Below are 15,387 nucleotides of genomic sequence, written 5' to 3' on the forward strand. Positions count from 1 at the left end.
CTTTTTCACCACAATCTTCCAGTGGTACATACCCTTTCTACAAGAAAAGTAAGTAAATTTAGTGTACTCATGTATCGAAGCAGCAGACGAACGAGAGGGAAAAAAAAGGACTCCTCGCCGGGCAATGACATTTAAGAGTGTCAGAAAAATCGATATGAATTCAGTGTTCCGGAAGGCAAGTTCCTTGATGGTGAAAGGGCCATATTGACCACATATTGATCGACATTCTAACTCCCTGTTGCCGATAAAACAAGCCTTCCAAACCTAAGTGCTTCACATTCCACGCGTCAATTAACCACCCCCTACTTGGCGATGAAACATCGTATACAATGACCCCCCCCCCCCCCTTTAAGACCCTCAGTTTAACACTACCTCCTTTTAAGACCCTGTTTTCACAGATTTTCGCTTCATGAACTCTATAAATGTACCCCCATTTTAAGACTCCGTTCTCTTTAAGACCTCATTTTCTTACATTTTTCGAGGTCGTAAAAGGGCGTGTTCCACTGTACTAAAGACTGAAAAGTTCACTTCCTCTGCCTTGAAATGCAGTTACCACTTGCTTTAGCGAGCAGGAAATAATTATTATGAATTTGTCAGATAATGATATGTACTTCCATAAAAGCAATAAATAACGGCAGCTATATAAAGACCAGAAAAACACACACAAAACGACTGGCAGGGTGTGTGTGTGGGGGGGGGGGGGGGAGAGAGAACAAGGAAGCGTGCACTTGCCAGAAACAAAATCCCGCTATCAAGTATCAATGCATATCGATTTCCGTCTAAGTCAAAATGAATGACGAAGACGAATGATAAAAACATTGTTAACAAATATAATCTGATCCTGACGTAGTTATGTACCAGATTGTGGCGCTGCCCGAACAGAGATTGTCCTCACGACACATGATGCCCACGGTGCTAGTTAGCAGTAGCTCGACTTTCTTTTCTTTATTTGGTGTTTAACGTCGTTTTCAACCGTTCAAGGTTATATCGCGACGGGGAAAGGGGGGAGATGGGATAGAGCCACTTGTTAATTTGTTTCTTGTTCACAAAAGCACTAATCAAAAAATTGCTCCAGGGGCTTGCAACGTAGTACAATATATGACCTTACTGGGAGAATGCAAGTTTCCAGTACAAATGACTTAACATTTCTTACATACTGCTTGACTAAAATCTTTATAAACATTGACTATATTCTATACAAGAAACACTTAACAAGGGTAAAAGGAGAAACAGAATCCGTTAGTCGCCTCTTACGACATGCTGGGGAGCATCGGGTAAATTCTTCCCCATAACCCGCGGGGGGTAGTAGCTCGACTTGCTAAGTACGATCTAGCATGCTCTTCCTCGGACAATAACTCGTTCTGTTTAGAATATTCAGTGGTTATGAACCACGGGTGCAAACACGGCAACATATATATAATAAATAGTCTATTTCACCCAATCCAGCGGTTATGAACCATGGGTGAAAACGAGGTAGCATATTAATCATAGATAGCCTATTGTTTGATCCAATCCAGCGGTTATGAACCGCGGGTGCAAATAAGGCAGCATATTATAGATAATGTATTGATCCACTCCTGGTAGTCGCAATGTGACAATACCCCGCAGTTCTCCACCTTTCTACATACACTCGCACAGTGACAGTCCTCCGTACATCACTCGTCTAGAGCTATACATCACATCCTCTTGATTGCAAGCCAGCAGTAGTCTGCATGCAGGCGGAAATAGCCCTGCAGCCCGGCAAAGTGCCGTGCAAATAGAGCCACTTGAGGAGCCGGGTACTGAAGCCATGGATGATGTGAAACCTGACTTCCACACGGTAACGGCCTGCTAACTTGATCCCAGGCCTTTCTGTGTCAAGGGATCCGAGGCCACTACCCGCTGAGTCGGCATTAGCATCAACACCACCTGGTTCCCATTCTCTACACGGGAAGGACTGTCTGAACACCTCAATAACTTGTTCCACACCTGCGGCACTATGAGGCAATCGACCCTTAACTGTCTCCTTAACGTTACATGTCTAGTTAAGCATTAAATGGATACTATTGATTCGACTGTTTGGGAGGAGTGCTGGCGAATTTGATGAATCCAGGGATTCCCAGATTAAATCTAGATGCACACAGCCCGATTTGCTCGAAAACGCACCACTGTCCACAAGTATGGTAATTAATTTAAATCAAAGTGAGTGAATTATGAATGAGCTTCAGGGCGCTGCATCTTGTTGGTGTTGGAAACAAAATGTAGTCGAGAGGCATCGCCTGGTGGCAAGGCGAGAGACGTTGCATGACGTACATAAACAGGGGAAGTAACTCAGTGGAAGTAACCCAACCCAACCTAAGAGTCCTCTACCATGGCCGATTCTACAACACTTAATTAAGCGTTCAAATATCTTGCTAAATTGTCTAGTTAGTGTTACTGTCTTCTTAATCTTGTTAATGTTAGTTCTACTGTATCATCAACAGTTTTTGTGTAGTTCAAGTTACTGTCACGTTAATGGTCAAGGAACTGTTTCTGCCTTGTAAATGGTTCTTGTTTAGTTCTTGTTAGTGTCCTGTTACCGGTTTTTGTCTAGTTAGTGATACTCTTGTTATTGGTTCTTGTCTAGTGCTCCTTTCTGGACAACAGTTCTTGTCCACTTAGTGTTACTCTCTCATTAATGGCTCTTGTCCAGTGATCGTTACTATTAATTGTTAACCGGTCTTATCTAGCCAGCAGTACAGGATCACACTGGCTATTACTTCACCTTGGCCATGGTTTGTGACAAAACACAGCTATGGTACCCCTCTTCTAAATTATACAAGACACTCACAGCCAGTTGTTGGGAGAGAGGTGGGGGTGCTAAAAAAAAGTTCCAAGAATATCTCTCCATTTTCCAACACTGGCATTCAGTCAGCGTGTCTGAAAATAACCGGGCTGCTGTTTATGAATGAGTTGCTCACGTAGACATAGGCAGATGCAGGTAAAGCCATATCAATGAAGATAAAGCCAGTGACAGAATATCCATAAATCAAGTAGAGTACAACGTTCCTCAAAATCAAGTCATTCCCATCCTTTTCTGACATTAGGCTTACATCTTCCGCAGACTCAGGTGAAGGCAAGTTACACACATCCAAGTCATCAATCCTACTTTATCACAACTACCATGACTTTCTTGACTAGCATTTTGGTCCACCCTGCAGGGAACCTCCACTCCTTTCTCCTCAGTCTCCTTCCTCATCATTCAAAAACGATTCTGTTCAAATTACACACCTACTCACAGCTGTCTTCAAGTGGTTGCTGTGTCATAGACTATGAGTATTACTGATCATAAAGCCAACAAAGTCACAGCTTTATGAACAAAATGCAAAATACAAACAGGCCCGTGCATAATATAGCAGTTTCAAATGACCCAGATTACCACCATCAAAGATAGTGATCTCCAAATACAGCAAAACTATTCACAAATGTCAGTCTTGTGACTGCGAGTTAAAGTGATGTTTTCTCCATATTTCTCTCTCAAACACACAATATAAAGTAGAGTTTAATTTAAAAGATATTCAGATCGATACAAAATGTTTAGGTTGGTCACAAGTAAATACTGTCTCTCTCTCTCACACACACACAATCTAAAGTAGAGTTTACAAGATAAAAAATGTTTAGGCTGGCCACAAGTAAAGACTCTCGTTCCTTCTCTCTCTCTCTCTCTCTCTCTCTCTCTCTCTCTCTCTCTCTCTCTCTCTCTCTTTCTGATTGTCTCTCTCACACACTGAGACCTATACACACAGCAAATATCAAACGCAGACTGTGACATCATTATTATAGACATTATCAGGATGGTAAGGTTATTTATGCCTAGCCCTTACCCCTTTCTCTCCATAGCGCCTGTCGAGCTAGCAGTCGCCGTGTCTGGCACCAGTGAAACTGGTCCCGTGCAGGCCAAGCCGATGATAGAACAAAATTGGGGACGTCCTGCCTTTCCTGTGTCTCAGGCCTCAGGCGACACTGACACAAGAGGCTTAGCCTGGCGTCTACACAGCCCCGCTACACTCTTCTCTGGTGATAACAACAATCCTCTTTTTCATGTCAGCCTCGCTGATGGCCTGTGCTTTTCGTATCATGCGACGCATCCAGTCCTGTGTTTTTGTCACACGCCGAGGGCTGGGTTCAGACCTCTACTGTCTACATCACGCGTGTCAAGTAATCCACAATATGCAACACTGCTACTTTTTCTCCCCACACTGTAATCCTTTATCGATGCCTGTTACATTAGCATGAAGACGTCACGCACTATCACAGCAAATCAGCTCTTTACCACCAAGGTGGACGTATCGCGTAACAAAAAACGCAGTTTTGGCGTGGTAATCACGGAATAGCGACAGAGAATTCCACAGGTTTTCCTTTCCTCTTGCTCTTTTTGGCGAGGTTTTTAATCCCGATTATGAAGCGGGGAGGAGCAGAGAAGCGTGTAGAAAAGAATGGTGTCACCTCCAAGCACTCTGTTAGGGTCCAGGAAAGGAGGTGCAAAACAATTCGGCAGTAATGGCCTGCCTGGACAAACACAGGCACAGAAAGAGACAGTGAAGCCAGGCCCTGGGGGTCAGTCAACAAACAGCTGACCTCCAAACGTCCACCTTGCTCCAACGATCACCCACTACACACATCCACTCTCTCCTTGTAGACGAGTCCACCGTGGATCGAAAAGCCAGGCCAGCCGTTTGAAAAGTGTGAGGACAGGTAAAACAGAAAGAACACGATGAGTTGTGTTCCTCGCTGGCTTTTGTCCTTGGTCGAGTTACACGGAGGTGGTGTAGACCAGTCACCGTATGTACCGTACAATGGGACAACAGGAATGCGGCCGAGGGACCCACACACACGTCACAGTAAAGCGCGGTGTCCTATGTGCTAGTGTTCACAGCGCGACAAACCCGCGTGTCCCCTAGGGATGGATGGCAAGGGTCCAAGAAGAAAGGGGGACAGGGAGAGGTAGACTGCTCACAGCGAACTGAACCCTCTGTGTCGCGTCACGACCAACCAGCTTTCACAGTTGGGACTCGACCCCTCCCACTTCCCATTCTTTGCATGTAACTGCCTCATCCACTCTAAAAACACCGCTCCGCCACCTGTTCGCTTCAAGTTTCACAGCTCCGCAAACTGTGTTCACACGAATTATTCGCAACACGCATAATATATATTATATCTCTCAGGTGCATCTGCTACACAAATGACACAGACTGCACGATGTGATCGAAAAGACTTGTCAGAATGTAAACGAAGTCGTAAATTTGTCACACGCTGAGTGCGGGGGTCAAGCCAGTCACCTGAACCTCTCCCCTGCATTACTCACTGAACAGCCAGACACGTGTAATACGAGCCTAGGTAAGGTACACGCTGACAGCCACAAACAGAACAGCGTACGCGACAAGCACACCATATGGAGACTCCAAGCAAGAAACGCCCCCCGTCCCTCACTACCCTGTCACCACGTCTAATCAGTAGGACAGAGGGGACAACGGCATTCCGCACATTCTGCTTCAGACCTGAGAGCCTAATGCACACTCACTACACACTGTTCGTTAGGAGAAAGTCGCACTGAATGGAGGTAGAGAAAGAAAGCCTGAGGTGTATAAGTTATAACTCAGTGGGTGTGTAGCTACAGAGACGCCACCACCCAGGCACCCTCCTTATCTGCAGGCAGTGGATCCAGTGACAGCAAGGCGGCCACAGAAAGGTCATTGTTTGTTCAAGCTGAGCTCAGAAAAGCTGGCACTACGGAAGAGAAAGACCTTCTCAATGTTGGACAAGAACGACCGAGAGAAAAGATCTGCTGAACAAGAATGACCGAGAGAAACGATCTGATGAAGTAATAGCCACTGGGCATTAGCCTCCTGGAGAGAAAACACCAAGAAAGAGTACCTTCTGGGCACTGGTCTAGTGGGGAGAAAAGACCTACCAATCACTTTTACTGGAGGGAGAAAAAGGACCAACTAAGCACAAGTCTACTCGAGAGAAAAGAGATCTATAATGTCGGGGGAAGATTCCTGATGGCAAGGCTATAATCTGCTGACCACTCCTGAGCAAGAGGTCTGCTGGACAAAGGTCAGGCCAGACTAGGGACACAGGTGGGTACTCAATTTACAATGACATTAGAAGTGCCTGGTAAGTGTAATTTGAAGTCTTATAAGGAGGGTTCCACTGTGAGGACAGAAGTGCTCAACCTTTTGCTGGATAGGTCCTCGCTTCTCCTTGAGCGCTGAATGATCAGTTCAACTGAGATCATTGTCCATTTTATGTATGTATTCATGTTTATACGTCGGCAACATTTTTGCCCTTTTTGTGGAATTGGGAAAACGCTACCCATTTCACGAAATCGGCAGCGTTTTACAAAATACGCATTAAACTTAAAAGCTTCTAAAACCTTGAAAATTTCACAAAAACCAGCAACCAATTTGGGTTTTTTAGGTTCTCAATTGCCTTGAGTATCACCACATTTAGACAGCTAGATGCTAAAATGGATAAGTATCGCAACAATCAATAAGTTATAGCAAGTTATGGCAAAAAGTGTAGTTTTCATTCATGCATATTCGGAGTTGAGCTCAACAAAGACCAACACTGACCATACAGACCATAGCAACCACCCTCTTTCAGAAGTTTCACTCAGTCCACACAAAATTTATGCAAATCTAGATTTTCTTTAACAGTAATAAGCCACTCTATGACACTACTCCAGAGCCTGGAATTGTGAAAACAACAGCTTTCTCTGGAAACAAGAAGGAATGGAATACGTAGATCTGTCACCTTAAAAAATGTTTTAAATCAAATTGGACATTAGAAAAATGACCATAGCCAAATTTAGAATTCTCTAGACACTGTAGGCATAAATAGATGGGAAATTGTTAGAGCATTTTAAACACTTCATTTCCGTTGGTACAGAAGCAAAGGCATTTTTATCAAATAAAATAATTTCACTTGGCCAGTGATCTCAATGGAGGAAACGACCACTAGTTAACTACCACCCCTCGCAAAGCCAGGGATTCAAATTCTAAGAGTCTAGCGATTTCTGTTTAATGCATTATAATGAAAATTAATCAGGTTAGTCCATCGCAAGAGATCTGCCCTTGAAAATTACAAAACATGCAAACACATCAACATAGACAATGAGACTTCCCCCAACCACTCCCTTACTACTGTACTACTGTACTACTACTACTGTACTACTGTACTACTGTACCATTTTAAGCATAACAATGCATCTTAACATTTTCACCTTACAGCAGTATAGGAAGTTCATAGCAACCAGAAATAGCACGTTCAAGTTTAAAACTAAATCATGTATTTTGAGATACTTAGGCAAAAAAAACCACGTCTGTTTACGGTAACATAGGCCAAAAAATAGGGTCGGTAGGTCGGGATTTTTTTTTCTTTTTTTTTCCAAAAAACCATATTTTTACTTTTTTTTTTTTCTCCCCCCAAATGCCCAAAAAAAGTCTAGGGTCGCGCGAAAAAAATAGGGTCGGTCGGGTTACCGTAAACAGACTATTTTTTGGGGGGGGCCTTATACTGTCTTATTATACATGACATTTTAAGTATCTGAAGTACATGGATTGCAAGTGCAACATGAATTTGAGAAACATGCTTTCACAGAAGAGGAAATAACAGTTCAAAATAAGTGCTTGTCCAGTGTTTTAACATTAATTCTATGCTTCACGCCACTTACATTTTACAAAATAAAAGGCATCTAATTTATAACACCTCATGCATAATGGCATGATAACTTGACATGATACAGTATTTTCCACACTGTTGGGCTTATTGTTTAGGTCACACACAAAAAATTGTCTGTTTCTGGTCACCCGACCGACCCTAAATTTCGGCGCCGACCTTAAACTTTTTTTTCCTTTTTTTTGGTGGTAAAGGACAGGGTGAGAAAATGAACAACAAAAACGTGTGAAAACGAAAGTCCGCTGATGATTTCAGTCTTTGTCACAGATTTGTAAATGTGTTGAGTGTCTTGTCTCTATGTATAGTGAATCCAGTCTCTTTGCGCGATTTTTTAAAGTTAGTTTTATTGGTCTACATTTGGGGGGGGGGGGGGTAAAAAAAAAAATAAAAAAAAAAAATCCCTACCTACCCACCCTATTTTTTTTTAGCCATGTTACCAGAAACAGACAATTTTTTGGGGGGGGCCTTAGGTCAAAAGTAACTGCTTCAATTGACCAAAACACTAGTTCACTCCAGCAGAGCGAAATAAGTCAAGCTTATGACTTCTAGTTAGAACTACAAGTAGACAATACTCATGCTGTGATGGTGGTTTGTTTCATCATCAAATCATAACATTTTTCCTCTGAGTCTTTTGTTTGAGCAGTTGAAGGCTTGTTTGTGTTTCTCTGTAAGCAATGTTTTGTAACCATAAAATGTATACATGTATATGCCGCATTTTAAAAGACAATAATGCCTGTGTGGCCATGATTATTATTATTTTTTAATTATATTATAAACAATTGAATGATCTGAAGCTAAGTTTTCACAGAATCGTTAAAACTACATAGAAAAAATACCATGCATGTTTGTGGATTTTGCAGTTTACTTGGCTGGTATCTAAGCAGATATTCTTCAAGCCTGCGAAAGTTAAATACTTTACAACCCCACGTACGAAGGGTATAATTGTAAACTTTCATGTGACTGTGTGAGTACCTCAATTCATAAATGTGTAGATGTACAGGTCAATTAGAAACAACTACGGTAATTGGGTATTAATCTGTAACACCATGTACGTTGGCCTCTCGCTGATACATATATATCAAGTGTTAATTGGCAGTGACATCATTCTTTCAGTTGATGATTATTGGTTACCAAACATCTGCTACTGCATCATGTGCATGATTAACCCTTCAATGAGCTAAGTACTATTTCGGGAAAATATCATCAGATGAGTGGACATTTTCTGGAGATGTGCTGGAGATGCATACAGTCTATTTCAGAGACAGAGAGAGGGGGGCTAAAACAAAAAGTAGTGGCAAGCTTTACACCAGCCGGGTATCGACTTGATTATTTTGATACACGTCTGCTCTGGCGTTTTGAGTGCCACTGATCGGGGATTCAGTGAAGGGGGTAAAAAGTAACACAAAATCGACACCAAATGAACTGCAGCAGACTGAATGCACAAGAATAATGTTTGTCTAACGACTAAGCATGTGTTTCATGTTCAACTTTAGCTTGTATTAGTTCGTACACTCACCAAGTTCTCAAAAAATACTGATTACTTCAAGGCAAGTCGTCAGCCATGTTTGTTGTATTACTCCGCTCTGAGAAAAGCTACTGTCTGTCTGGAGCAAAATCGGAGTAACTGTCAGTTAAAATTATGCCAATCGGATGCATATACGCTTACCTTGAAAGGACACGCGTCCGGTTGTGAATTTTACGGTGTGATCAGGCGAACCCGATCGACAGATCCTGGGGTCACTGTCATTCAGTCATTTTCTTCGATGTGGGTCAGATCACCGTTTGGCGTGATTAATACACCCGTGCAATGCAGTTCTTCTATTGAATAAAACTAGACCACATCCGACACAAGTGTCCACATTCAAACACAGATTAATCTTGCCGAAAACACGAGACGGTGGTACATCGGCACACACTTGATAGATAATCCGTCCCCAGCGAAATCAGAACACGCTTCGCTACTCTGCTACTGCAAGGTACCAGAAGAAGCGGCACTGCGCATGTGCACCATCTTGATGAGCAACACATGCCCCGCCTACATCGCGCACGGTGTGCTGATCAAAGCCCGATCTTTTCATTCACATATCGATTAGGGGAAAAATTCCTTCCACCAGGATTGGAATGCATTGTCGTAACGACAGAAAGCCAGAATACCGTTGTAGCCTCAAGGCACATGGCCGAGCTATGGCCGATTATTGTCAATTCAGATTGACAAATTTGACTCGGATCGGTCACTAAACTGATTTGTTTCTGTGAGTGCTGCATGGTCACGTCTGTCCCCTTATTCCGCGGAGGATAGTTTACATTTGTTCGCCTGTCACTGTTGTTTGTTTGTTGGTTTGTTTGGCCCGGTTCATAATATTTCAATAACATGAACATTCTTACCTCTAGCTCTGATCAGCCTGTCAACACTGATTTTCTTACAATGTCCGTATACATGTATTCCGACGTTTGTTGCTCAGTGTTGCTGGCCGGGTAGGCTACGTGTGTCTTGTCAGTCAGTGTCTGTCAGTCAGTCTTGTCCGTCAGTGTCTGTCAGTACCAGTGTCTGTCAGTAAAAGCTGGTTCTGGTCACTGCGGGTTTCAACTGGAAACTGACTGAGGACGGTAGTAGGGAATGCAGTAATTAATCAGTATTACTCCCGCTCTCTGACTACCGTGAAAGTGACAAATTTACGGCCCTCAATTCTGTGACTACGGCCGCCGTGACATGAGTTTACCCTCAGTTCTGGCTACGGATAGTAATAACTTGATCCCTCAATTATGTGACTAACTCAGTAGAGGCAGTAATAACCTTACCCTCAGTACTGTGACTACGGGCAGTATATATTATAACAAGGAACTTCTTAGTCGATAAATATCGACAGGGGGCCGACTAATGGTTTAAATGTGAAATGTGTGTATAATAATGGGTGTGGGTCTGAAATGAAGTTAGGTAGTAGTTAACATTTGTTTTGAATAATTATTGGTATTTTGACAATGTGGGTAGCATGGAAATGTAAGCATTTGAATGTAAGTCTTTGGTACCATTGTACCCAGGAAGCCGAGAGACGAGAGATAGGAGTAGGTTGCAATAGCTAGTGTGGTCTTTGAGTTTTGTTTTTGGAAAGACATTGTTAAAGAAAAACTAGACAAGTACAGTAATGCAATATTTATTGTGAAAACCAACGATTGTACAAAGACTGAACATGTGAGGCAACATTATGTCTATGATGGTGTGAAGAAAATTAGTTATGATTTATACTATTATTATTTAGACTTGAGACTGAATAGCAAAAGGCGAAGTGTATGTTTTGTGGTGTGAATTGAAACAAAATGAAAAGTGTAAATATCTGGGAAATTGTGGTTAAAAGACTTCGTACCCAGCCCAAATGGTTGTGTGATGCGTCTCAAGCGTGTTGGCGTTGACATACATGTGCTTAAGTGTCGCATCCGCTTTCAGCCTTCATCGCTGGCTAGCCAAAGCTGCATGCAGCACCGGTCGAAAAGAGAGCAGCCATCCGCGTAGGTCTCTTCTGCCGGTTAGCCTCTCACCAACAAGTCCTATGCATTGCCTCCACGTGGCGTTGGGTGGAAACTGGGAGCCCTATGCTCCCAGGCTAAAATGCAAGGGCGCGGAGGAGATTTTCTCCGTACGTGCGGTACGCAGGCCCACCCGTGTGTGGATACGCCCTGGTGCCCATGAAACAAATCCCCAGGTATGGGTGAAATACCAAGACTAGACATCCCAACGGCGGAACTGGCGGAAGAGGAGAGTGAACTCCCAACGGCAGCGAAGGCGGAAGAGGACGTCTAGTCACCCATCCCAACGGTCAGACAGGCGGACGAGGAGCTTGCTCCCAACGGCTGGCTGGGCGGACGAGGATACTCCATGTTACTGCTGCTTCCACAAGCGCTGGGTAGGAACGACTCGTTAGCCAAGGTAGGCAGCATTCCTAGGAGAAGGAAAACTCTGAAGACAAACCTGGGGGGTTGGACCCATTAGCTGAAACCCCCATGTCACCCCCATATCACATCCAACTTGCTAGGGGAACACATCCGGCAGAGGTGGCAACAGGACAGATATGCCCACAACCTGGCACCGAAGGCGAATACAACAGCAGACTGGACAGCTCAGGGCGTCAGCATGGATGCGGAAGATGCGACGGCCATCCAGAAAACGGGTAGATTGAACTCGGCAGCCCGGTAAAGCAATCAATCTAGGAGAGCGAACACTCTGATATAAAAACAAGCTGAAGTCGGATGTGCTGGGCCTGACTTGTCAGGCGCGTAACGGCAGCACAACGCATCTACGCTCACATGACAGACAACAATGGAAATGAAGAAAGCGAACGACGAAGAAGAAGAAGAAGAAAAGACTTCGTTATTTCTTGATTGTTATTTACTATTATATTGAAGTGAATAGCAAAACGCTGTATTTGAAAACAGCATGGGATTTATATATATATATTTTTTTGGTATCAGGTAATGCCCTAGTTTTTACAAATTGTAGCAAAGTCGATTAACTTTACTATGTACGATGTTTGCTTGCTAATTACAACACAAACGCGAAAAACGTAACTATTTGTAGAGTTCTAAGGCATTGCAGACAAAGCAACTGCAAGAAAGTCAGGTTTTAGCAGTGTGAAAATCCGCTGAAAACGGTCTTATATCCCTTCCGTAAACATGATTACTGCATGGCCGGCTTCGTCCGGTCATACATGTAGGCTCTTATGACACTGACCCTGAGCTGACCCTGAGGCACTGAAAAGGTTTTCACGGAAACATTCTCTCGAAGAACCAAATGGGTTCGGTGCATTTTTCAGTCTGTCACATGTTGAAGGGCCCCATGCGGGTTGAAAGAGATAAGGTACTGTCGTGTTTTTTCCCAAACCTAGTGCACTACCGTTTTGTTCCGTGGTTTTTTTTTCTCCAATTGACACCATGTATGAGACTGAAACAGAAAAGCCTGTTGTGAAAATGCAAAAAATTGGAGGAAAAAACGAAACAAAACAAAAGTAACTGTCCTCATGACAACGGCAAACAACGACACATGTTCACCGCCCTCAGCTAATTCAAGAAATCACCCCCCCCCCCTCCTGCTAGGTACACGTGCACTCAACTCTGCTTTGAGACACATGTTCACCGCCCTCAGCTAATTCAAGAAATCACACCCCCCCCTCCTCCTCCTGCTAGGTACACGTGCACTCAAGTTAACCTCTGCTTTGACCTGTGTGCCAAGAGTCAGATGAGAGAGAGAGAAAGCGGGAGCGAGAGAGAGAGAGAGAGAGACACACACACACACATAGACAGAGACAGACATAGAAAGACAGAAGCGGAGAGACTCAGAGGGAGACACAGACAAAGACATACATACAGACAGAGAGAGAGAGAGAGAAACAAAAATTAAATGATCTCGTGAGAACGGTTGAGGCAAGGTTTTGACGGCAACAATAATTATTGTTGTTCTCTAAGACTTTATTTCTGTTTGATTTGTGATATGTTGGGAAGACATATTTATCAATTGATCAACAAAATAAAACATAATACAAAACGACACAACATTGTTAAAATCATTATTGGCCAACGTTGAACGTTTACGAAGGCCTCAATCTTCCCGCGCCGTAGACCAGATTAATAGGTGCTTGATTTTGGTATTTTGATTTACATAACATTAAACCTTTCTTGGGGTTCATGGTCATGGCAACAGCCATAATAATATTATATCATGTATAATATTACATTTCAGCATATGTGAATTACATGTCATCATACCAAACTGTCATACATTTTTATTCCCACATTATTCTGATTGATCACAACCAAACCTACTATCAGTGGACACATCTAAATGCAAGCGCCTGTTCTTGACAACTTGCCACTGATCTAAAAATATAGATCAGTGCAACTTGCTGGGTCCTTTGCCACAGACACTATTTGGCCTGTAGGTAAAATGTACAATGTATTTTCTGATATGTGCACAAAAGCTTTTTTATATATATTTTTTTTAACATAACAATGTTTAATGTCACTGTATGTTTGACTGTATGTTTGAAAGACCATGGTCACATTTGTAAAACAAATGTTAAATTAGAAAATAAATAACATTTTGGTTCATGATTGTTCCTATACCTGTGCTGAAAATAAGAAATAAAATGTTGGTATATAAGTCACTCAGATGCAGTGTAGTATAAATGGTTTGAGTTTGTTGCGGTTGACCCTGCACATTTAGACCTATGATGATATCTTCGTTTTTGTTGAACAATTTTGCCTTCACACTTCCCATAGGGTGACGTATTTCACAACTTACTGTGTTACACAAACTCAGTGATGACCAATTTTGTCTTCACCCCTCCCATAGGGTGACGGATTTCACAACTTTCTACTGATGAACAATGTTGCCTTCACCCCTCCCAAAGGGTGACGGATGTCACAACCTTTTCTTTCTTTATTTGGTGTTTAACGTCGTTTTCAACCACGAAGGGTTATATCGCGACGGGGAAAGGGGGAAGATGGGATAGAGCCACTTGTCAATTGTTTCTTGTTCTCAAAAGCACTAATCAAAAATTTGCTCCAGGGGCTTGCAACGTAGTACAATATATTACCTTACTGGGAGAACTTCCTGTGTACACAAACTGATGACGTATTTCACAACAAAATGGCGCTGCCCATGGTCACCGTGCTCGAAACTAACCGTATAAATGGGGGGCCTCCTGGCCCCCATATTCACCTTGACTCATATCGAATCGATGCCCCCCCCCCCCCCCCCCCCGGCCTTGTCATTTTGAGGCGGGTGGAGGGGGCGGGGTTATTTAAAGGCAAAATCCTTCCCGGAAAAACGAAAAAGCCGCTCAGTCATCATCTCAGATCTGGCCGCCTGGGCGGCTTTGACGTGCAACTGATAAGACCATCCCGTCACCCTCCCGTCACCCCCCACCCCCCCCCCCCCCCCCGTCACCATCCCGTCACCATCCCGTCACTCGTGTGGACTCGCACACAAATCAAAAACTTGAACTTAAACAACAAAACACACACACACACACACAATACTGATCAACTCCGGCCTTTGACTGCTTTCCGGCTGTGCAGATTTGGAATTTCTTCATGGATTGTTTGTGTGTGGTAAGACTCTCATATCTGACGTAGCACTGACTTACCTCTGGCCATGCTTCTTTGTGACGTGCGGAATGCAGGGTAGAAAGGACGCCATTGTGGTAGTCACTGTCCAAGTCTCAAAACAACACTGGCAATATTGATTTATAACCGAATTGTTAAACCCTGTAAATCTGAACGGCCCACTCAGCTTCGGCTTCACAAAACTTTGAAGAAAGAAGAAAAGATGTCAGTCACGGTAGTAAAAAAACTGTGAATGGCTTCATCCTGGATGTAAGCGTGCAAGGATGTTTCGTAAGCATGTGTCGTGCACAAAGTCACAATGATCAGTCACCGTAAGTGAAATTGGTTGCTGATAGACTAAATGCGCAGTTGAAAGCACTGAAAACTAGCTGTTTGTGCAGTGCACAATGTGACCAAGTAACACTGACACACGTACAGTCGGTGACAATGATCACCGAGACTGAAAAAGACATGGACTTAACGGTGACCTACCGTGTGTGTCTCTCAACTTGAAGCCACAGGCTGAAAGGACATACGCTCATGTAACAGTCCGGGAGAGTTTACACACCAAAAATTCATGTGATGTCACAACAC

The 15,387-nt window shown here is 43.2% G+C and overlaps 1 protein-coding gene across 5 annotated transcripts in view; it reads right to left on the bottom strand.

Annotated features, from left to right (window-relative positions):
- The window catches only part of LOC138952260 (protein numb-like), a 94,957-nt gene that overhangs the window by 59,933 nt on the left and 19,637 nt on the right, over nt 1-15,387 (bottom strand). The window contains exon 1 of one of the 5 annotated variants that reach the window (XM_070323888.1): nt 9,365-9,701. The exons of 2 other annotated variants lie outside the window; for them this stretch is intronic. Coding sequence is in view for 1 of the 3 variants with exons in the window: in XM_070323887.1 (XP_070179988.1) it covers nt 3,843-3,856 (14 nt within the window). In the remaining 2 variants the exon portion in view is untranslated. Of the gene's footprint in view, nt 1-3,842; nt 5,192-9,214; nt 9,277-9,364; nt 9,702-15,387 lie in introns of those variants that run through there. 2 more of the 5 variants (XM_070323889.1, XM_070323887.1) reach the window with 2 other exon arrangements.

Source organism: Littorina saxatilis, linkage group LG17 (assembly GCF_037325665.1).
Source record: "Littorina saxatilis isolate snail1 linkage group LG17, US_GU_Lsax_2.0, whole genome shotgun sequence".
In the NCBI taxonomy this organism is placed as follows: domain Eukaryota; kingdom Metazoa; phylum Mollusca; class Gastropoda; order Littorinimorpha; family Littorinidae; genus Littorina; species Littorina saxatilis.